At 41.1% G+C, this 23,872-nt stretch overlaps 2 protein-coding genes across 4 annotated transcripts in view; both read right to left on the bottom strand.

The window, feature by feature from the left end:
- LOC145448068 (valine--tRNA ligase-like) overlaps positions 1 to 23,872 on the bottom strand; it is a 39,574-nt gene that overhangs the window by 451 nt on the left and 15,251 nt on the right. The window contains exons 20-22 of one of the 3 annotated variants that reach the window (XM_080326393.1): positions 23,525 to 23,687; positions 22,312 to 22,440; positions 21,330 to 21,875 (exon numbers count right to left, since the gene is read on the bottom strand). In XM_080326393.1, coding sequence (XP_080182519.1) covers positions 21,807 to 21,875; positions 22,312 to 22,440; positions 23,525 to 23,687 — 361 coding nt within the window. In that variant the 3' untranslated portion in view covers positions 21,330 to 21,806. Of the gene's footprint in view, positions 1 to 132; positions 262 to 6,246; positions 6,410 to 13,610; positions 13,742 to 21,329; positions 21,876 to 22,311; positions 22,441 to 23,524; positions 23,688 to 23,872 lie in introns of those variants that run through there. The other 2 variants (XM_080326394.1, XM_080326395.1) reach the window with 2 other exon arrangements.
- LOC145448066 (uncharacterized) lies at positions 6,833 to 13,372 on the bottom strand. The gene is made up of 2 exons (XM_080326391.1): positions 11,343 to 13,372; positions 6,833 to 10,652 (listed from the first exon to the last, which is right to left on the bottom strand). The coding sequence occupies exons 1-2, from the start codon at positions 13,171 to 13,173 to the stop codon at positions 7,222 to 7,224; spliced, it is 5,262 nt and encodes a 1,753-aa protein (XP_080182517.1). The 5' UTR covers positions 13,174 to 13,372; the 3' UTR covers positions 6,833 to 7,221.

The following is a 23,872-nucleotide window of genomic DNA, read 5'->3' as shown; positions in this document are numbered from 1 at the left end:
GGCTCATTAGTGGCAGTCAGATGCAATCTCAATCGACATGATCACACTCCGGGCTTGTAACATCAATGCTGAATAGTGATGCAGCAAAAACAAATGCTATTTCCATTTTATTATATATTTCAATTTACTTACTTTGGCTTCCGCTTTATTCTTCGCGTTCACACCCTTGATTTTCCCCAAGTTGATTTCCGATATTTTGTTCTCCAAGAACATTATTTTTTCGGCAAGAGACTGGTATTGTTCGTCAACGTTAATCAGACCCTGAAGCAATGTTCCCTCTAAGCTGCGCACGTGCGCAAATGCGCAGTGCTGAAACGGTCTCTGCGCACAGAAAATCTACGCTGCGCACAAGAAATTAGAAATGATTTTTTTTTTATAGTTGTTGCGCACTGTTGTCCAATGGATCATGCAGGCGCGCAGATTCGTGAAAATTAAGATAGAACATTGCCAGGGCCAAATAGTGTTATCACTGAAGTCTGGAACCGCGGTACAAGTGCGCCCCGCAAAGGTAACTATTGCGCTCCGTGAAGAAATGAGAATTCACAATCACGTGGGACTCACGGAAGATATTTTTTAGTATGGCCTCGTACGCGTGAGTGATACTGATATCATTTCAATAGCGCATTATTTTCTGGGAATGGCGAAATAACATGGTTTAACAAAGTTATAAATAGCAATGGGCTAGCTCGAAGTTAATCTGCGAGAAACTAACGAATAGTCTTCTCCGCGTGGCATGAACGTTGCGTAAGATTTACTCAGGACCGTAACTTTCGCACCCCAAACCACCCAATTGGAGGGGCCGAGCTCGACGGGGGTCCAAAATTATTTCGAGAACTAACATAAATCATGGTGTATTTTTTGGAATTTTTCAGGAATTTTTTATCGCGCTACGCGCGTTTTATTATTGTCAGATATCTGATTATTCGGTACCCTTTGCAAACAAAAATTACGCATTATTTATAAAAATTGGCAGTTGGGCGTCGGCCATTACCGCACCATGACGCGCCAAGACATATGAAGTTAAAGGCTATGTAACATGCGACTCCAAGAAATGCGCCAGAACGATCAGCAGCCAAAAAACCTTGGTCGAAAAAGACTGGCCCTGTGCTGACCAAAAACTTCGATATGTACAATTAATACAAATGTCTGTGTAATTGTCCATGTCCATAGGCGCCGAAATGGCTGGCGGCGAATGTTCCTGTCCTGACGATCCGAGTCCGACAACAAGACAAATGCCATATCGAGGGAACATTATTTTCCAGTTAAGAAATACCAATTTGAAATCGTGTACGTCTTTTACTTTAGGACGTTTTGGCGATTTCAATATCTGTTGACATAGCAGATAGGGGGTCAGGAAATAGCATCATGTAACGAAGTCATTATATCAACGGGTACGCCCGAAGATGTTTTCTTATTATTTAGAGCAGTGATTCCCAACCTGTGGTACGCGTACCACTACTTCCAGGTGGTACGCGAGTAGATTCTGTTTTTTTCGACCGAAGGGAGTTAGTTCAAGTGGGGTTGATTTTGAATTTTTGGAAGTTTTTTGACTAATGGTAAAGAGACAATTCCATGCATCCCATCAACCCTGGCTGATAATGCTTAAAAAATTTGTTATTAGTTGTGGAGATTTTTTTGACATGTCAAAATATGTCAACATTTTGTTGAAATGTTTACACAGCCAAAATATTTTTGACTCCTCCATTTCGTTTGTATCGTAGATTTTGCACTGTCGGTGAACATATCATTTGATATTTTACAGCTTGTAGCCTACTTTATAGGCCTACCGTTATGGACGGTCCATTGTCTGCTCGTCGTGAATCATAAACGGCCAAACGAAACAAATAGGTTGACAATTGACATGGTGTTATGGTCAACGTACCGCAATATCCTAAGTGAAGCAGGACTGCTTGGGCATTACATAATCCTTATGTCAAGAAGTGCATGATGAAAAATTGTGATGTAGACAGCATTGTCATAATGAAGCAGCACGGTGTGTCACCAGCAGTGTACGCACAACTTCAGTGCTGTCAACCAACAACTACTGTTGTTGAACGTTCTTTCTCCATTCATAGGGCCAGATATCGTTAAAATAAAGTTGTATCATGTAAATATTTGTCAGTTTCCAAGTCAAAAACACCTTTTCAGGCCAAACTACTTCGTAACGACATACTCTCCCATCCAGAAATGAATATAGTTAGTACAATTTTAACGTCATGTGCAAAAGCACCTACTTTGCATACGTGAGGTCAAAATTTGCTCAAGATTAAGTTTTTTAAGTCAAAATCCTCCATTTTTTAGGTAAAAAAATCGCCATAGCTATTACACCCACATAGGTCAAATACGTGATTATGACGTCATAAATTGTGGAAACAATTTTGACCGCCTACGGCGCGCGTAACTTGTGTAGGTGGTACGCGAACACTGAATAAAACCTCGAAGTGGTACGTGGGTGGAAAAAGGTTGGGAAACACTGATTTAGAGGGCCAATCTATTCCAACACACCTCACTGGATCAGCTCTACCGGTAAATCTGATTATGTGAGCATTATTGATAGCAATATATAGGCAATTCCCGATCATATTGGCCGATATGCAATCATGAATTATAGAATTTTTTCGCGCTTCGCGCGTTTAGGGACGCTACTACCAATGGGGCACCCAATATAGATGATAAGTACCGGAAAAAGCCTAGAGCCCAAAGGGGAGTCTGGGGGGCGAAGCCCCCCAGTAGTTAATTTTATCCCCCTATTGGAGGGTGGTTGCCCACTGTTGTCCGAGGGCCTGCGCAGTGAGTTGGCGTGTTTGCGCAGACTCTTGAAAAATTAGAGGGAACATTGCCCTGAAGTAATTATTATATTACCATAACACCAGCAGATGATTGAGCTTGTGAACATAGCCACAACCGGGACACAATGGCAACACCCGATTATGTAGTCATGACCATATGGTATTCGATAAGACGTTGAATCTATATTGGGCTCATAGTTTTCATGCTTGAGTGTGACTTTAAGGTTGTGACTTTGGAAATGGTCGGGAGTTGATAAAATATCCATAAAAGGGTTCAAATTTGCGAGAATAAATTAAAGTGCTATCTATGGTAACGACGTAGGCTACCTAGTAAGTGAGTAATTGCATGAACATTGAACATTCAAAATCAGCCATTTGGTACATGCTCTAATCCAGGGGTTCTCAAAGGGTGAGCCATGGCCCACTGGTGGGCCACAGAGCATTTTGAGGTGGGCCACAGAGCTATTTAGAAAATGTCAGAATTAATGTAAGTTTAGTTATATTTCTTATGTTATTCGCTAAAAATATATTGGTATTATCTAATTATACGTAGGCTACATAAAGCTTTGCATCCGACGCTGATTAGACGTAGTGGCACGTATGAAGTCAGCACGTACAATTTGAAAACGTTAAGGAGAAACGGTGGCTTTTTCAACTGGCTATGACAACCTACGGCTAACTGAAACTAAAATAATTTCAAGCCTATAATAACTGGAAGATAATGCTGAAGTAACCAATTATTCCGGCAGGGTCATATGTCGTCTGCCGTTGAAAGGGGCATGTAATGAACTCGCAATGAAGTGAAATTGATGTACAGATTTACTGTACTTCGGCAGGCCGTATTATTGTAAGCTAAAAATAGCAATAATTGCAAATTATTAGCAAATTCTGGCGGAGGTATACTGCACCACCGCAACGAATCTTAATGGATTGAGGATTTATCGGAGCGCATTAATCTTTGAAGTCGGTTTAAAATGTCCGGCCTGAAAATCATTGTACATAATGAAAGAGTCACAGGAATTGATTGTATCATTGGATTGAATATTCTGACATCGCAACTTCAGCTGTTTTGGTACAAGACAAACAAAGTACATCATGCATATTGAATAATCTTTCTTCACTTCTCTGTAGTACCCCATTCACCAATGAATTGTTCGATGCAGGTCCAGAATGATTATAATATTCCCCACAATAGTGGAACTGAAGTCCCAATCACACAGTGCGGGGATCTGATCATTGTGTTTCGCGACGCGATTGGAGCAGCGGACGAAAATAATCTTCTTGGGAGTTTTAGCTTATGATCTACCAGGGCCGTAACTGCCGCACCCGCACCCCCAATTGGGGGAACTCGAAGGGACCCAACATTATTTCGTTGGTCGTTTGTTGGAGGATATTAATTCAACTTGAATTTTTTTTCGCGATTCGCGCGATTTGATATCCCCGGAGATTGAGATTTAAATATCATCAGTTAGAGCAGGGGTTCTCAACTTCCCTTGTATAACGGGCCGCATTTTAACGGCAAAAGACGCTGCGGGCCGCAGAACTATGTTACCTTGCATTCATGGGCTACTATTAAATTTAGGCTATTGTAGCCGATTTACCAGTCGTATACCGGCATTTAGTACATTTCTATGCATTATAAAGTAATAATGAACAGCGTTCGTAAGTTTGCAGCTGCTGCTTGTGAGAATATGTATCTTCTAGCGGCGCATGTAAATCCCTTCATGGAGCGTGCATTACATTCGTTGTCAAGTCGGTATATGCAACTTTAAATCCTTCCACCAGAGAGCCGAACTCTTTGTTCCAATGCGTGGGCGAGCAAGTATAAAATTACTATAACTTTTGCGTTACAGAGACCATTATCACATTGAGCTCTGAGTGATATGAGAAGAAGTCTGGTGTTTGGGGGCATTTCTCCTTTCCGTTCATGCCTAAGGCACTGTACCAATAGTTACAGAAGTCAGCTTTGTCAAGTTGATATTTTTCGCTGGTCCCCTCCCCACGTTTGCCCAGCCAGTATTTCTCTGCATATATGTCCACTCTGATAAAATTCAAGCAGATAATTAGTTATACAATGTCGGTTGATTCATCCAAGGCTGCGTAAAAGTAGTCTACGCGGCAACGTGTTTCAGAACAGGCGATAAAAGATTGACTGATATTGATGTTACTCGTCTGGTCATGATTGAATCAGACGATTGCATCTTCGAAATTTGTCTGGTGATGTTGTCCTTGCTGCTAAGTTCCGGAAACAAATATTCGCAAAGTATGTTACGATTTTATTGCAATCACACCTTCTATATCAGATTTCTTGGGTTTAGCGATATTCGAAGCAATTTTAAACGATGCGTCTGTAACGTCGTCGGCAATCTCAACAACCGTTCGCAGTGAGTCAAACACTCTTTAAAAGTGTAGGCCTACTAAGTAGCGGGATTCTCTTGAACCAGAGTCCAGCAGAATAATGATTCAAAACAATAACAATCTGAAGTCGAGCATACATCAAGAAACGAGAGCACATTGAAGCAGTGTTTCTCAAACATTTTTTAGTCACGCCCCCTTTTTGATAGGGAAAAATTTCGTGCCCCCTTATCGTCATATAACAAAATACAACCAGAATGCTAGCAATACAAACGGCTAGTTTTATGGCATGGAAGGTTATAGCCGTTGATCAGAGAATTCTCAAATATTAAATTCCGACTATACACAGAGAAATAACAGCGAATTAGGGATAAATTGCGCGCAGCGCGAAATTTTTTTCAGTTGGCCGCACCTTCGCGCCCCCTTCAGATGCTTCACGCACCAAAGAGGGCGCGAGCCCCCAGTTTGAGAACCACTGTCTTCAAGAATGAGTAATCAAACGAAACAGAGACTGTGCGATAAAAGAGCTAAGTATCTAAATTAATTTGTAACAATACCGTGTCATTAGTAATTGCGTTTATAATGAAAGATGTCGCGGGCCACAAAATATACGTCTGCGGGCCGCATGCGGCCCGCGGGCCGCGGGTTGAGAACCCCTGAGTTAGAGAAGCATATCGGCGCTGTCCATGACCATTGACCACACATTAAACAGGATTATGACTCCACGATATCAGGTGGGCCACAGCACATTTTTAAACCGGAAAATGGGCCACGGCCAAGAAAGGGCTGAGAACCTCTGCAATCGGATGTATGCAATTATGGCCTAGTACTTCACATGCCGACTTACATCTGCAATACACATTAAGGCAGAGTTATCAGTGACCACTAACCCACAAAGACAATTTGTCACTATACATAACATTCCACAGTTGATTTCTGAAAACAACTACATCAGCCGGGAATAGTCTCACCCAACCAGCAGTTTTTTTTATATTATTGGTCCCCCCCCCCCCCCCCATTCGCCGATAACTTGTCCCCATTGCTTGGCTTAAATATGTTTGATAGAGTTCCTTCCAATAGGTTATGAAAACATTTCAAGCACCTTAATTTTGACGAATACTTTCACCTCTTGTACGCTAGAAGTTTGCGACAAGTTACCGTGTAAAGTCTGAATGTCTCCCGGGACAATAGAAACGCCGGAACATTTTGCCAGTTTTTCAATAACAGCCACGTTGTGAGAGAGATCGGTGCATAAATCTTTATTGCTGAAAAGATGATATTGGGTCCAAATGTTACAACCATTGAACGGTAGACACTAAACTGAGTGACAATGACAGCTCATTTGAGTGACAAATTATCCAGGTTTGCTCAATTTCGTTTATGTTACAATGCCGATGGTGATTGTTCAAATATAATCCCTTTTCAGGTGAGGTCAATTTCATTTCAGTAAAAAATAATTCAATTTACGTTTGGGTTTGGTTCAAGGTTGAGGTTGCATTATGAGTTAGCCCTAATGATTTCAATAGAACTTGCCAATGAGTTAAAGACACCTATATTTTTGTCATTTAAACTGTTAAAACGGATCTTTTCAATGTGTCACTCCCTTGATGTTGCGGTCGCTGAACTGCCTATGTGATTCTGTGTAAGCTGTCTTCCCTTGAACTTACAGCGCCGCAAAGTCCTATAAGTTTCCCGATGTAAATATACGCGATCTTGAAGTATGGTAGAAACAGTATATTGCTTGAAGTTCCAATTGATCGAATTTCCTTATATCCAAATATAATAAGACACGATAGTAGCACGAATAAGATATTGTCCCAACAAGATCGGTAGATACAGTGAGGGAACGTCCGGTGGGCCAATTACTATTGACAAACTGTACCCTATCACAGCTATATCCAGAATATTCCCTTAGACCAGACCAGGAAGTATCGTCAAGCATACGCCATCTAGCGAGTACAAGTATGGCTCCTAAATTATTGAACCCCCCAAGATTAACATGAAATGCCCACAGTAACATACCCCCCCAAAAAAGTTATAAAATGACAAAGAACTTTTTTGCAAATTAAGTAAAACATTAGTCCATTAGTGGCTCCTCGTCGGTGGAATCCTCGGTAACTTCCTCTGCAGCGAGAAGCACGACCAATTTGTGGATAGGTCGCTCCAAAAACTGCACATCGTTGATTCTTCTTCCGTACTGATCAATAGTACGGTCGGCGATGCGTATCTTGGCCTTTCGCACCAGCCCATCTGTCGAACTCGAAACCGAGTGTACGATTCCCAATTTCCAAGAGTTTCGCGGAAGGTCATCATCATGAATGATAATAATATCTCCCACGCGAACATTTCGACTAACTTTGCTCCATTTAGTGCGTTGTTGCATGCCAGGTAAAAACTCCCTTCTCCATCTGAACCAAAATTGATTCACAGCGTATTGTGTTCTTCTCCAGCGCCTTCTTGCATAGAGATCTGGCTTGCCAAATTCCCCTGGAGGTGACAACAAAATTTTTGGTTTCATCGTTAACAGATGATTCGGTGTCAATGGTTCTGGCGCATTGACATCACCCAAATTGATAACAGTTAGTGGTTTTGAATTTACCACATTTTCCACTTCTGCGAAAAAGGTTCTGAGTGATTCATCATCCAAATGTGAACCTATTTGACAAAGCAATGGTTCCAAAACACGACGCACCGTAAGAATTTGGCGTTCGACATTCCCATTCATATGACTAGCTTTTGGCACGTGAAAGTTGAATTCTATCAGATCACAATTTTCAGACAATAGATAATCTCTGACCTTTTTCTGATTCATCTCACCCATCGCCTTTTGGAAAGCATTCTTTCCCCCAATGATATTGCTTCCGCAATCACTCAACAGTGATTTTATCGGTCCTCTCCTTGCAAGAAATCTTCTCAGTGCATTAATGAATGAATCCAAGTCCATAGAGTTTGTCGTCTCCAAGTGTATAGCTCTGGATGACATACACGAGAAAATAACTCCGTACCTTTTCAATACGGATCGCCTTTCTTTGATTTCAAATGGCCCGAAGAAATCGCACGAGCAAAATGTGAATGGACCTTGCTCAGCCATTCTCGACTCTGGTAGATCGCACATCTTTTGTGCCGATAATGGTTTCCGTAATTCCCGACAAGTTATGCATTGGTGGATGTGCTGAGAGACAGCGCTCACACCACCTATAATCCAATATCCATGTTGACGTATCTCATTGTGCGTAATTCCACGTCCCATATGATTGACCTTTCCATGAAAATGGCGAATGATCAAGTCCGTTACATGAGATTTCCGAGGCAGCAAAATTGGATTCTTGACTTCAGAAGACAAAGAGCTATTACGGATTCTTCCGCCAACTCTTATCAAGCCATCACAGTCCACAAATGGATCTAGTTTGTACAAAGGACTGTCTTTCTTTACAGTAGAACCCTTCGACTTTGATGCAGGATCAAGACGTTCCATTTCATCCGGAAAGAATTCGCTCTGTAAGTCTTTCAAGATGATCCTTTCTGCCATTGACAACCTTTCAACAGTGAGAGAACTGTTTATTGGCAAACCCTTCAATCTGTCTTTGAATTGCAGGCAGTTTGCAACAGCCCGTTTTGCCTTGAACCACGACGAAAACTGTTTCAAGTTCGTATTCCAAGATTTAGATCCCGAATTTTCATTGGAAGTTGTACAGAATGACACAGTCTTCCTGACTTCCACATCTACCAAGTCATCCACAGATTCGCCTGATGGACGAGCGTCCTTTGGTATTTCAAATCTTCCCTCTTTCCACAAGAATTGCGGTCCATCCCACCATAACGAAAGTGATAAAAGTTTTTCCAGCGACATACCTCTGCTTGCAATGTCACTTGGATTATCATGTCCTGCCACATGCATCCATGCAGAAGAGTCTGTCAAATCATGTATCAGTTGAACTCTGTTTGCCACGAAAACATGAAATCGCCTCGCTACGTTATTTATATATCCCAAAACAACATTGCTGTCAGTCCAAAAATACTCTTTCAAATTTTCATACCGCAACTCTGTGTTGAGAAATTTGCTCATCTTGGCGGATACCACAGCCGCAGTCAGTTCCATCCTAGGAATTGACACTTGCTTCAAGGGTGCAACTCTCGATTTTGACATAATGAGAGTGCAATGCACTTTCCCTTTATCACTAACCAATCGGAGATATGAACATTGTCCGTATCCATACTCACAAGCGTCCGAAAAATGATGAAGCTCCACTTCCTCAATAGTACCGAATTCATCAGGTTTCACACATCTTTTGATTTGAATTTTATCCAAATTATTCAAATCATTTAACCAATCTTCCCATCTACGAGCATAACTTTCTGGTAGCGCAGTGTCCCAATCTAGTTTCATTTTGCACAATTCTTGCAATAATACCTTTCCAACCAGAAGAACAGGGGCCAGAAAACCCATCGGATCGAAGATAGATGATACGACACTCAATACCGTTCGTCTTGTTACTGGCTTCTCCACCAATTCCCTGTGGAACCGAAACACATCCAATGATGGATTCCATAAAATTCCCAAAGACCTCTCTGTTAACGACGACATAGTATCGAGGTCAATGTCCTGTAATCCCTTCGCCCTTTCCGATTTATCAATCGATTCCAATACTTGCATTTTGTTCGACACAAATTTATGCAGTCTCAATCCAGCCTTTCCACATATACCCACGCTGTTTTTCACCAATTCAACAGCTTCGTCCACAGTCTCTACCGAGGTTAATCCATCATCAACGTAGAAATTGGATCGAACAAATTCTGCAGCCTTGCAGCCGAACTCTTGCTCTCCATCATCAGCGGCCAACTTCATGCCATACATGGCCGCGCCTGGCGATGAGACACTTCCAAAGGGAAATACCTTCATACGATACTCTAAAAGTTCCTTTGAAAGATCTCCATCTTTCCACCACAGAAATCTCAGCATATCACGATCCTTTTCATTGACATAAAATTGAAAAAACATTTTCTCAATGTCCGCCATGATGGCTACTTCGTTTTTTCTAAATCTCAACAAGATTCCCGTCATATTGTCCATCAAATTCGGTCCGCTCAATAGTACGTCATTGATGCACAGACCACCGTACTTGGCGCTCATATCATTTACAATACGAAGACTTCCTTTCTTGTTATGAAATACAGGAGAATGAGGTATGTAGTTGATACGACCATTCTTTAAATCAAGTATGTTTTCTGGAACCTTTTCCGCGTACTTTTCAATTGTCAGATTCATTTGATCCTTATACTCCTCATGAAGATTCTGGTTTTTACCCAATCGTCGTTTGACCTGCTCTGCTCTTTTCTCCGCCAAAGGCCTGTTGTTTGGCACTCTAACATTGTCGTATTTCAATGGCAGAGGGAATTCGTAATGCCCGTCCTCTCTCCTTGAAACACCGTTTGAGAGGATGTCCATAAAACGCTTGTCCTCAACCGACAAAGAAGCTTCCAAATTCCTATGTTCGATGAAATCCATTTCTAGCAAATGATTGATATTCTGTGGACACATAATTTCCTTCGTCTTTGTCATGTATACAAAGGCGGTATTCCCTTCAGCAACAACTTCTGAAGTTTCGAAGCCATCTTCCATCTGTGCATCTGTCACAATAGTATGATGCGATACCACACTAGATGATTCACCCTTCAAGTCCATACAAACATTACCAACGATTCCCCAACCAAACATAGATAGTTGACCATACGGATCCTCATCATCACCGGCTACAACCTCACGAGGACGTAAGGCGTTAGGAACATCAGTGCCAATTATTATTCCAACTTTCATAGATGGGTCATAGGGCATAATTTTATCCGCAATGCTCCGAAGATGAGCCCACTCTCTTGCAACCTGAGGTTTAGGGATTTGTGAAATTTTAATTGGAATTTTTGCTCTTGTGTACACTTGAGGAATAGTGACAGAAGAGGTTTCATCGATACTTGAGACTTTTATTCCAGTGATCCTGCTTGAGTTAATAACTGCATCAGATTTATACAATGTGGACATCTGTAACTTAGTATTGACAGATTCCAGTCCTAAGGTTTCCTTTAGATCATCAATGATGAAAGTCCGATTACTTTGACCATCTAGTGCACAATAACATTTGACCTTCTTGGAAGGATTGGCAGCAGTACTCACATATACCGGAACGATCATAGAATTTTGCTTACCTTCCTTCTGTCCTTCCTTGGAGCACACTTGCGTACATTTCGAGTCCACCTCATCAGGTTTAACATGCAGAGATGTCAAATGCCTCCTTTTGCATATCCTGCAAGTTATTCTTGCTGTACAGTCCTTGGCCATGTGGTCTTGCGATGAGCCACAACCAAAACATAGTCCTCGTTTCATGATAAATTCCCGTTTGTCGATATGGGATAGCTTTCCAAAGCCTTCACAATCATCAATGTGATGTGGTTCTTCACAAAAGTAACACTTTGTCCTTGTAACACTCGTGTCGTCCTGACATTCTGTCGAGAACGATGTGACCTTAAATTTTCCCTTGTAAGAGTCTCTATTGCTCACTACTTCAGGAGTGCCAATTTTTCCTTTGTCATTTGGCGAATCCAGATCATCCAATTCTGGAATATTCATCTTTTCGGCACAGACATCGACAAATCCTGCCACTTCTTTCAATGGTGGATATGACGCCTCACCATATTTACTTCGCCATTTGTAAACTTCATCCCGCCATTTACCTCTCAGAAATTGCGGTAGTTTTCCAATGATTTTATTACTTTCAATAGCATAGTTCAAAACACCAAGAGCAGGTATTTTCTGCTCAGCTGCTGCGATTTGATCCAAAAAATCTGCAAATTTTCTCAGACCAATCCCATCTTTGACATTGATTTTTGGCCAAGAAGATAGTCGATTCAAAAATGCATTCCCAACTACATTGTCGTTGCCGTATCTATTTTTCAATCTCTTACGTGCCTTTTCATAGGCATCTCTACTCTGCAAGAGCAGTAAACCTTTTATCATTTCCTTAGGCTCACCAGATAGATGTGACTCTAGATAGTTCAAGAGCTCATGCACATTGCATGTCTTCGACTGAATCAATGCATCAAACGAAGTTTCCCAGGCTAAATATTCAAGAATATTGCCATCAAAAACACCAACCTTAATTTCTGGTAGACCACACGATCGCGCCAACATGGCATTCGAAACAGCCAATTCCTTCAAAACCTGATCCAGGTTTGCATTACCATGATATATCCCATGAGCACCATCGTTATTAGGTGCTCTATCCATTACATTTTCGGTGTTATCCAGTACACTACTCGGTGTCGACTTCCGCCCTCTATCAATTAGCCTTTGCAAGTCTCGTTGATTCTGAGCCGATAGGTCTTTCATCTTCTGCTCGTTGTCTCGTTGATTCTGAGCCGATAGGTCCTTCATCTTCTGCTCGTTGTCCCGTTTCATTTGTTCAACCAGCAGAGCAGTCTCTCTTTCGGGAGAGTTCGAATCTTCTAATACAGCGAACCTATTCCGTCTTGGAGTGGGCTCAGAGAACTTAGCCTTCACTTCGCCGTTGTATTCGTCCAGATAATCCTTTGCTTCGTAGCCAGTCTCTTCTACACGACCTTGTATATCCTTGAATGAACAAGAAATTGCATTCGATTCCTCTGGCCTAAGACGAGGCTCAAGATCACTCCAAAAATCTTGCAGTAGAGCAAACTTCTTCTGCATATCTAAATATGTTTTTAAAACATATTCCCGATCGTCCCGCGACTCTAGCAGGTCATTCAAACATCTGCACTGTCGCAATACCTCTTTGACATGGAAGTCAAACTCTTGCTTCATGTTTTCAATAACTGCGGAGGTTCCTCTAGTTCTCCTGTCCGATATCACGGTTTGGCCACGCTTGTAATCCTCATGCATAATTCTATTAGGATCCGAATCTACGTTATCTTCACCCACCAAAGTAGAATTACTTGAATTAACACCTTTGCGGCCGTCACCAGAAGCCTTCGCCGACTTCTTCCTATTTCTGCCAGGAGTCATTATGAAACCAGAGTACACCAACTTACTGTTTTCTCCAACAGAAGTGTGTCCTTTCTCCAATATCAGTATAAATGAAGCAAGTCCTATTACCGGCACCAATCCACACAATATGGAATTGTCCTTTACTTATGTACCGATAGTCGTCCTGTGTTACTGTTCCGCTTCCTGGCGTTGAATTGTATATTCCAATACAATACTCCACCAAGATTAACATGAAATGCCCACAGTAACACTTGACACTCCCTGTGAATATTCGTTAGAACTTGAAAATATTCTTAAATAATAATAAATAATTTCCCTCATGTGACACTTCATTCCATAAACTAAATCAACTATCATGAATCAGAATATGCATTCACTTCATGTATGTTGCTGTTCACAATACTTCAGCTATCTATTTGTTATCTGAACTAAAAACAAATCATGGAACTACTTACACACAGGATATGATCACTTGAGGTAGTTACGCGTAAGGGACTCGGTAAATCTGTCTGATTTTCCTAATAATTTGTATCACATTCCTCACAGTGTCCATGCAGGATTCCAATTTCAAATTCCGCCTGTCCAACTGCAAAATGATAGGATTGGTAGGGATATTTCAAAGCACGCAGTGGCTCACGGGCCGTATGTTTGACACCCTTATTTTGGAGTCTATTACTCTTTGTAGCATTTTCATTATGGGTCTGCCACACTGAGGGATGGTGTTTGACTTGTATAGCATTTTGAGGTGTTCACAAACAAAGTACTTTTTTATAGAACTTCAATAACCTTTGCCTTCCTATACCACTTTTAGCCATGTGGTCATGTTCTAGATTACTTCTACTCAAATAGATTTACATTCAAAACAGGTTATTTCTCAAAATTTGAATTTTGACATGTGGAAAGTAAATTCTGGCACAAGTTTGCATCACTTACATGGGGCGACTTAATATAATTTAAAAGGTTATATCTATTTGTATATTCTTTGGTAATTTTGCATTAGTTGAGAAGATACATCTAGCAATTTATAAAGTAGCAACCACAATTTATTTGCTAAAACTACATACTTTTTGAAAATGCCTACTCGAGTACTTGTCAAACATTCGTTTGTACACTTGGAGCAGTTTAGACATGTCTTGGAAAATGGTATTTCTGTGTATAATTGAGTATAAATTTACGGCGTTATTTCTCCATCCACTGGAGTAGCAACGATGACTAGTTTAGTAGTATTTCTAGAAGTGACACAAACAATGCGTGCAATATGTATGATCACTAATACCTGTTCTGGGACAGGATAGCTATTACGAGGTATGTGTCGAAAAGCGTGATCAATATGTCAGGTCGTGGTCCGGTAAACTAAAAGTTAACTAGTATTTATTTAGTAGAAATTGTTTTCATTTCGACTTGAATTTGGACATCCTTGATGAATGTAGGATAGCCGGCGGGAAACTGTTCCACAAATCATGTCCGACATACTTGATAGAGCTATGATCTTTTTTGTCTACCATACGGCGTAGTTGGACGACGTGAACGTGTGTGTTTCGTGCATGTAAGCTTTTGATACAAAGGTAAAAAAGATATTGGAGTTTTCGGGGCAGTGGACGTAGTGGAACTGATACATAAACTTGGCAATTTCTAGTTTCCGTATATCTTACATGTTTAGGACACCAAATCTTTTGGAAGAAGTGATATGTAAGACACAGATACTGGTCTCTTTGGGGACCTGGCTATGGTACGAAAAACCTAATGTTGTAGTTTTGGCAGTGGCTTCAGTGCGCTAACATAAAATGTTACCGAAACTTCAATTTGTTAAATTTAACCCAAGGAGGAGCGGATAACTTTAGTACTAGAAAAGATCATTTCCCAACACTTGATCTGAATCATAAGAATAAACACACGATTCAGATTCGAGTACTCGAATCATTGTGCACAGCCCTGATAATTAAGCTACACGCTTTTGTAAATAATAATCGTCAACATTCAGATTTTCATCTTCTAAAGATTTCCCACTCCAAACAGTTTTTGAAATTAATTTTAGTCCACCTGCCTTAAGCACTGCTTCGGGGATACGACGGTCACCCCAGAAAGAGTGTCGCAGATTATATGTGATATTGTTCTCGGTATGATTTTCAACGTCGATTGTTTTCTAGTTGAATCTTGCAACTATAATGGCATCGCATTTTCACTTAAAAATGTTTTCACGTTTCTCCAATTGTCAATCTCGGCTGTGAAACTTGTTTTATAGTGTGAGAAATACCTGTGAACTCCTGTCTGTGTTGACGCAATGTGCAATGTCGTAAATAAAATCAATTTGGCATCCACATCGGCCTAGTTTCCGTTGCAGCTTCGGTTACTGGCAACTCAGTGTTTTGTAAGTTTTTCTTTCAGAAAGTATGAGCTCGAAAATCTTCGAGTGAACCATAAACATTTAAACAATGAACGTATTATTCATTCCTCCTCTGAAGTTCCGTATCCCTAATCGTCGCTTTGTCTATTCATTCATCAAAAGCAAAAATTTGCATTTGAAGGTTGCGATTAGGCGTTTGAATCAAAGTCGATCCCCGCCCTCGGAATTTTGAATTTTCCCCAAGCCGATTAGAAAGCCCTGACCCTGTGGTAATTAGGGTTCTAATACCGGCCGGCTTATCTGAAAGGAATGTAAATCATCATAGCGGTGCCCTTTTCGTTTCTATTACACGATGATTTTCGCTCTAGGTTCTCGGAATAGATCAAATTAACGTGTAGCGACTAGCGAGCATATCCAGCGATGTACAAAACGTGCCGAACGAAAACGAAACAAGACTTTCATGTCAGGCATGCAGGGCCGCGCCTTAGAACAGGAGTGTCAAACTCAACTTGCGTCGCGGGCCGGATTCAAACCTTAATATCGCTCGCGGGCCAGACCAGTCAAATAATTCGAAGTCGTTACCGCAAAATCCATGCACTTATTGTTTTCCATGGAGTACTTTATTATTAAGCCTATATAGGCCTACATTGTACCACATTGCTATATATTACGGATCAAAAGGAATCTATTCTATCTACACGTTTAATCGCGAACTACGGAAGTTGCAAAACAAGGTGATTGGCCGGTTGAATAAAGTTATAAAGCAGGGATATCTAGAAGTAGATATCCCTGTTATAAACCACCAATCCGGTGACTCGTCGAAGAACGATCAAAGTTGGCATATTCCATGCTCGCTTTGTTTTAATCGTCATCTAGCGTTAGCCCTGGGTATGCGTAGGCCTATACCTTGTCAGGAATAAAATATATTCAACTATGTCAACGAGGACGTTGGAATTTGGTTCACTTTATTTAATCGCGATTAGGGTTTCGCTGGAGGCCAGCGATCTGACATGACATATATTTGCCTTATATTTTTACGTAACTATTAAATTCTCCATGCAGCCTGCAAATCCTATATGCCCAACATTGAAATAAATCTTTCGTGATTGCCCTGAAACAATGGTGGTATGCTCGATTTATGCAAATTACTTGTCATATTGAAGAAGATCAGGCTATTCGTCGCACAACGTAAGCAGGTTGTGCATTGTGTGCGGGGCCAGATATTATTATTTACAGCGTAACCGCTAGCCGCACAAATAGGCTTTCTAGTAGACACAGGCAACGTCCACGATGTCATCACGAATTAGTAAGGATAATGGGGAGACATATCCTCAATAAAGTACAGTATTGTACAGGGTTGGCAATTATTTCCCCGGCGGGCAAAATGTGAAGCAGAAAATACATTGGCGGGCGGAGACAACAGTTATGACTACGATCCGCTGCGCGCAGTTTCATTTTTAAATTAAAAACAGTGAATTGTATTGTTAACTGGTGTTTTTACGTGGATGCGTTAATATTAAGCTTCGCTCCGACCTCTGTGTGACTTAGTAAAATAATCTTGCTGTTTTGCTTGCTTCGCTGGCAGGTCCACATCAGCCGAGTGTATGTAGTCACTGCATGAGTTGTCTCATAACGCCGACTCGAAATAAATTCCTAAACACAGAGGGGGAGACATGCTCGGTGCTCACAATAAACTAAAACAGCGGTTCACGGCTGGCTTCAGTAAAATAATATTTAGGGCGGAAATAATAAAGTTGTATTAGCAATATCGTCGATATCACGTTCGTCAGGATTTATCAAACCAGGATTACGAAGATCGGTTGATCGCAGCTCATAAAGTTAGTTTTAATCTTATGATTTAACAAACCGGAACAAACTATAGATAACTAGTTATCTATAAAAACTGCGTGTCCTTCCTTCGCGCAAATGTTTCCGATAATGACCGTGCCGATTGTCTCCTAGGTAACGGTTTCGCTAAACAATCAATATTGTATAATCAGTTTCGTAGTTTTACCGCACTAGACCAGACCACGACCTGACCTATCGATTTCGGATTCCAAGACACGCCACCCCATTTCTTGTCGCTTGCTTTTTCTATACTATCTTCTTTACTTTTCATTCCGTGCGCAACTGCGCATGCCTCCACTTTACAACGCCTAGGCCAGTGATTCCCAAGCGCGGACCTGAGGGCCGCATGCGGCCCCCAGCTAGCCTTCTTGCGGCCCCCGAAAATACTAAGAAATCGAGTTATGACAAAAAATTAAATTTATATTTATAAAATACACTTATAGCTTGGCTTGGAGTCTGGAGTTTTTGATTAAGATTGCAGGAAAGTAGGCAATAGCTGTAGATATAGATAAGGACAGGACTGTAACTGTCGCACGCCAAACCCCCAATGAAGGGGGGGGGGGCGAGCTCGAAGGTGGCTCAATATTATTTCGTGAATTAGCATAAATTATAGGGTATTTTTTGGAAAATTTATGCATCTTTTTCAATTTTTTTTATGTAGGCGTGATTTCATGCTGTGAAATATCTTGATTTCCGGGTACTCATCTCCAAGAAAAAATGCGTAAGATTTATAGAAATGGGCATTGGCCATATCGGCATTGGCCTTTACCGCACCACGACGCACATAGCGAGAAAACCTTGGCCGAGCAGTACTGCCCTTTTGCTGATCGAAAGCGTCGTTATATATACACAAAATACTGTCTTGGAAATCTTAACCTCACTAGACAAAATACCATCCCGCAGGGAAAAGTTATATTCCAGTGAAGAAATACCAATTTGAAATCGTGTGCGTCTCTTAGTTGAGAAGCCTACGTTTGGGAGATTCTATAATTTTTGGATCTAGCAGACAGGGGGTCACGAAATAACATGTTACGGAATCATACTAATGGGCCCTACAGTTTCCAAGACACCTCACTCAGCTCTGCCGGTTAATCTGATTACTTGAGGAACGAGGAAATTGATAGCAATATATATGCAATTCCCGACCATATATTGACTGATTTTATCATGAATTAACGAAAATTTTCGCGCTTCGCGCTGGCTCGCTTTAGAAGTACACCTAGTTTCGTGGCAAAAGCGAACAAGATGATAGGGATAGGTTTATTATAATGGGAGCCTAAATCCCAAGTTTACTATTTTTTGGGGGGGGGGGTGACGAAGTGCTGTTTCGTTCCTGCCAACTGGTATGAACGCCCGAAGATATTCAATTATTATTGAGTGGCCCTGCCTTTTCAAACACGCTCCCCTCGGCTCTGATTGTAAAACTGATTACGTGAGCAAAGAGAGGATGAAAATTGATGGCAATATATATGCAATTCCCGATCATATTGACCGATTCAATCATGGATTACAGAATATTTTCGCGCTTGCGCGTCTAGGCGATAAAACCTGACTCACTAAATCGCCCCGAAAGCAGCATAATTCGTAGTCCTATAGCTCACGGCCGAAGCGTCCTCATAATTTGATAGGTCCGGTCCTTATCGAAAGCTAGTTTCTCACGGAATCCAAAAATGCAAATTTAAATCTCGACAGGACAATAAAACTAGTGCCTCCAAAGGTCGACTGTTCTGAACAATGGGAGCGCAGCAACACAATGACCATAACAATGGCCAATGGCGTCAAGTGATTGATCGGTACAATGCCAATTTTCCTATTTTGATGACATTTTGGGTCCGTTTAATTGCCCTGGTATTCGTGCGGCCCCGCCCGTGCTCTACAATTCTAAATTTGGCCCTGGCATCGAAAAAGTTTGGGAACCACTGGCCTAGGCCAAGGCGGGTGCCTGATTCCATAGACTACTTCAAGTCGGTTGGACACCTTCCCATATTTTTGTATATTGTATCGCATTTTTGTGGTGTATTGAACTGATAAAAATTGCTAATAAACCAATGATGATGATGATGACAAGCTGTAAAATGTCAATTGATAAGTTCACCAACAGTGCAAAATATACGATACAAACGAAATGCAGGTTTTAAATAAATTTGACATTTTTTAACTTAAGGCTACAATTTTGATTTTCATTTGACATGTCAAAAAAACGCCCTACTGATCATAAATAGAAAATTTGTATTACATATTTGTCGAAAATGATTCACTCGAGGTTTTTTGAATAGTAAACATCCATATCATGCTTAGTCGCTTGGGCTCAAACCAGGGCTTTGGAGCCGGAGCCGGAGCCCGGAGCCGGAGCCCCGGAGCAGTGCATTTTCGCCGGAGCTGGAGCCGGAGCCGGAGCTCTAAATAAAATTCAGCCGGAGCTGGAGCCGGAGCTGGAGCCAGTTATTTGAGGAGTAGCTCCGGCTCCGACGTATTTCATAAGATGCTATTATATATGCAACAACCACATCTGCTGATTTATCGTAATTGAACAGCAGGCCTGAATTTTAATGCTGTGCACAGCAATGACATATAGATTAAAGTGCGTTCTAGTGCAACTATGATGTTATCGACAACTGACAAGTATGACGTCACAAGCCAGCACGGCGGCACCTATGTCTTTGTTGCTACATCGGATGTTACTGACGGCTGACAGACTCTAGATTACTATAGATAACTAACCTAGGGGTAGATTAGTAATCTATATAGACTAAGAATGGCGAACCTTTTCGGCTAAAGGAGCACATGCGATTGACGAACGAGTGCGCAGTCCACTAGCCGCGCCAAACGGGTGAAAATATTCAAAGTTAATAAATAAACTAGGTCAATAATTTTATTACTTGAGTATATTGCGGGTCTACTGTATACCGCCCGCTAGGCTCAGTTTGCAAGGACACGACTATTCGGCGTTTGGTCACATCGATATCGAAGGTCTCCGATCATATGCGACAATCATTTTGTGCCTATATTTCACCGTCGACGATCTTTATGCGAGCGCAAACGCGAAAAGACTTTCTCCCGTAATTGCGAAATAAGTTAAACTCAATCGGGTAAATTAGGCGTTTTTTCCATTTTCAGTAGGGGTAGGCTACCAAGCAAGAAATCGTGTGACAATTATAAACGCGAAGCGTGAAGAAAAATTTCACTACTATTTTAGTTTATTGTAATGTACAACGATTTACTGAAAATGTGACTGGACCCTGGATCTGCCAATGCCTCGGAACTGATATTTTAGTCATCAACATCCCAAGTGTCGCAGCCAGACTTGTAATTTTTGGTTGGCATTGCAAGTTCACAATTTGAGCAATTCATTTTCGATAATATAATAGGAAATTACCTCGCTGGCCACGCAAAACCATCTCGCGGGCCACATTTGGCCCGCAGGTTGGCCACCCCTGATATAGACAGGCCCATTCGATAATTTCAGAGCCGGAGCCGGAGCTGGAGCCGGAGCAGTGGTAATAATGCGGCTCCGGAGCTGGAGCCGGAGCTAATGTATGATAGAAGAAAGCTCCGGAGCCGGAGCTGGAGCAGTTTAAATTTACGGCTGCTCCAAAGCCCTGGCTCAAACACAGCATTTTATTCCAGATGATGCTTGCAAGTAGGCACGTAGGATTTATGACCGTGATAGAATTCTTTTCGCTTAGAGTGTATGATTTAAATCGAACGAACTTGTTCGTACGTGTATGTTACTCATCAACAATTGGAGCAGGTTTAAATTTCATATCACAGAAGCATAGTGTATGCTGGTATAGGGTAACGTATCGCATCATATCCTTTTTAGCAACTATCAGAGGTTTCGTATTCTATCCTGTATTTTGGCTAATAGAGCTAGACAGTTACTTGCGTAGGTTAGCAGTTCTATGCATATGCGAGAGAGACAACGCTTTTTTGTATACGTATGAATATTCAACTCTATATTTGTTCCGCGATTCATAATAAATGGGGACTCAATCTGCATTTAAAGCAGCTACCAAAATACAAATTTTGAATCATGCCTCGTACTTTGAAAATTCATATTGACACTGCTAGTAACTTGACTCGAGTCGAAATGTGCAGTGACTCGTGATGATTTGTGACTCAAAGGTAGTTACTTGGTCCCACAACTGCATGGCTGTCCAACCAGGGTTTGCCAAAACGAAAACTCCAATATCTTACGGCTGCTCATAACACGCATCACATAGATCGCTCGATATGGAATACATCCATTGATAGGATTCAAATTTTTTGTCAGCCAGTTCTATCACAAAAGTCGAATTTTTCAGACATTTCTGCGACAAAAAGTCATTGACGGTAATCAGTTTTGCCGACCGGTATGCTGACCTCACAGAATATCGTGATTCGGCTCTTTAGAACCGGTGCGAGCCGGCGGAATCAGATCTCTGGAAACATCCGTTACGAGCACTGATGTTTGGATATATCACTTCAACTTTTCCAACTCTGCCATCAAATTGTTGATATCGGCAACTGATGCTTGTAGCTTTTCTAGCTGTTGAAAGAAACAGATATGAATTACACCACACAAACCTCTCCCACGATGTTCGCAGCTTTCTCTCTTGTTAGTACTTGTGTGCAGGATTGAGTGCAACGATTTGAGTACTTGAATCTGAGTTGAGGGGCTAGTGTGAATTGTAATGATTCGAGTCTAGTAGTGAAAATCTGTTTTTACAAGTAACGAGAGTAATATTTTATCATTAAAAAATAGAGTTTCAATGCTTTTTTCTACATCCCTCCACTTCCACTTGAAAATTACTGCGATGGTTGGTTCGATTTTCGAAGCTGTAAAAGCTGTGGGCTCATTAGTGGCAGTCAGATGCAATCTCAATCGACATGATCACACTCTGGGTTTGTAACATCAATGCTGAACAGTGATGCAGCAAAAACAAATGCTATTTACATTTTATTATATATTTTAATTTACTTACTTTGGCTTCAGCTTTATTCTTCGCGTTCACACCCTTGATTTCCATCAAGTTGATTTCCGATATTTTGTTCTCCAAGAGAGTTCTCTTTTCGGCAAGAGAATGGTATTGCTCGTCACCGTTAATCAGACCCTGAAGGAATTATTATATTACCATAACACCAATAGGCAACAGATGATTGAGCTTGTGAACATAACCACAATCGGGACACAATGGCAACACCCGATTATGCAGTCATCACCATATCTGGTATTCGATAAGATGTTGAATCTATATTGGGCTCATAGTTTTCATGCTCGAGTGTGACTTTGAGGTTGTGCCCCTGGAAATGGCCGGGAATTGACAAAATATTCAAGAAAGAGTTCGAATTTGTGAAAATTTATGTAAGTGTTATCTATGGTACCGATGTACCTAGTGAGTGAGTAATTGCATGAACAATGTTCATTGAACATTCAAAATCAGACATTTGTTACATGCTCTAATTGGGTGTATCCAATTATGGCCTTCACATGCCCACTTACATCTACACTACACACCCAATTTGTCACTACACATAACATTCCACAGTTGATTTCTAAAAACAACTAAATCAGCCGGGATTAGTCTCATTATCATACAGCCAGCACTTTTTTATATTCGCCGAGAACTTGTCCTCATTGCTTGGCTTAAAGGGACACTGCGCTCTAAAAATGATGTGGTCTCAAATTGAAGGTAAAAACGAGCAAAATTTTTTGGCCGCAGCCATTTCCTTCAGAACGCCATCGTAATGGAGCTGCAATTTATTGAAATTTCTACAAGACCAGCTGCCGCGCCTGCTTAACACGTTACATGGCACGATGTCTTCATCGTCGCACTTGCTCGACGCGATAAGGCAGTCACGCAGAGAACGAAACTTAGACACATTTCCTTCATAACATCAGCTGACAACTATCTAAAATTCGTTCTCTGCGTGACTGCCTAATCGCGTCGAGCAAGTGAGACGGTGAAGATATCGTGCCATATAACGGGTCAAGCAGCCGCGGCAGCTGGTCTTGCAGAAATTTCAATTAATTGCAGCTCCATTACGGTGGCGTTCTGAAGGAAATGGCCGCGTCCAAAAATTTTTGTTCGTTTTTATCTTCAATTTGAGACCACATCATTTTTAGAGCGCAGTGTTCCTTTAAACATAATGTTTGATAAAGTTCCTTCCAATAGGTAATGAAAACATTTCAAGCACCTTAATTTTGACGAAGACTTTCACCTCTTGACCGGTGGCAGTTTGCGACAAGTTACCGTGTAAAGTGTGAATGTCTCCCAGGAAAATAGAGACGCCGGAACACTTTGCCAGTTTTTCAATAACAGCCACATTGTGAGAGAGATAGGTGAATATATCTTCATTGCTGAAAAGATGATAATGGGTCCAAATGTTACAACCATTGAACGGTAGACACTGAACTCAGTGACAATGACAGCTTATTTGAGTGAGAAATTATCCAGATTTGCTCAATTTCGTTTAAGTGACAATGCTGATGATGATTGTTCAAATATAATCCCTTTTCAGGTGGGGTCAATTTCATTTCAGTAA

Source organism: Botryllus schlosseri, chromosome 10 (assembly GCF_051294905.1).
Source record: "Botryllus schlosseri isolate E-star chromosome 10, Bs_hap1, whole genome shotgun sequence".
Lineage (NCBI taxonomy): Eukaryota > Metazoa > Chordata > Ascidiacea > Stolidobranchia > Styelidae > Botryllus > Botryllus schlosseri.
Note: the sequence above shows the minus strand (reverse complement) of the source record. Positions and strands in the feature narration are given on the sequence as shown.

Bases quoted from the DNA above. Each gene is read 5' to 3' on its own strand.
- LOC145448066 (XM_080326391.1), bottom strand. From the start codon at position 13,173: ATGACTCCTGGCAGAAATAGGAAGAAGTCGGCGAAGGCTTCTGGTGAC. The intron at 10,653-11,342 runs GTAAGCAAAATT...ATCATTTGCTAG, and splicing joins CAAGGAAGGACAGAAGGAAG to AAATGGATTTCATCGAACAT.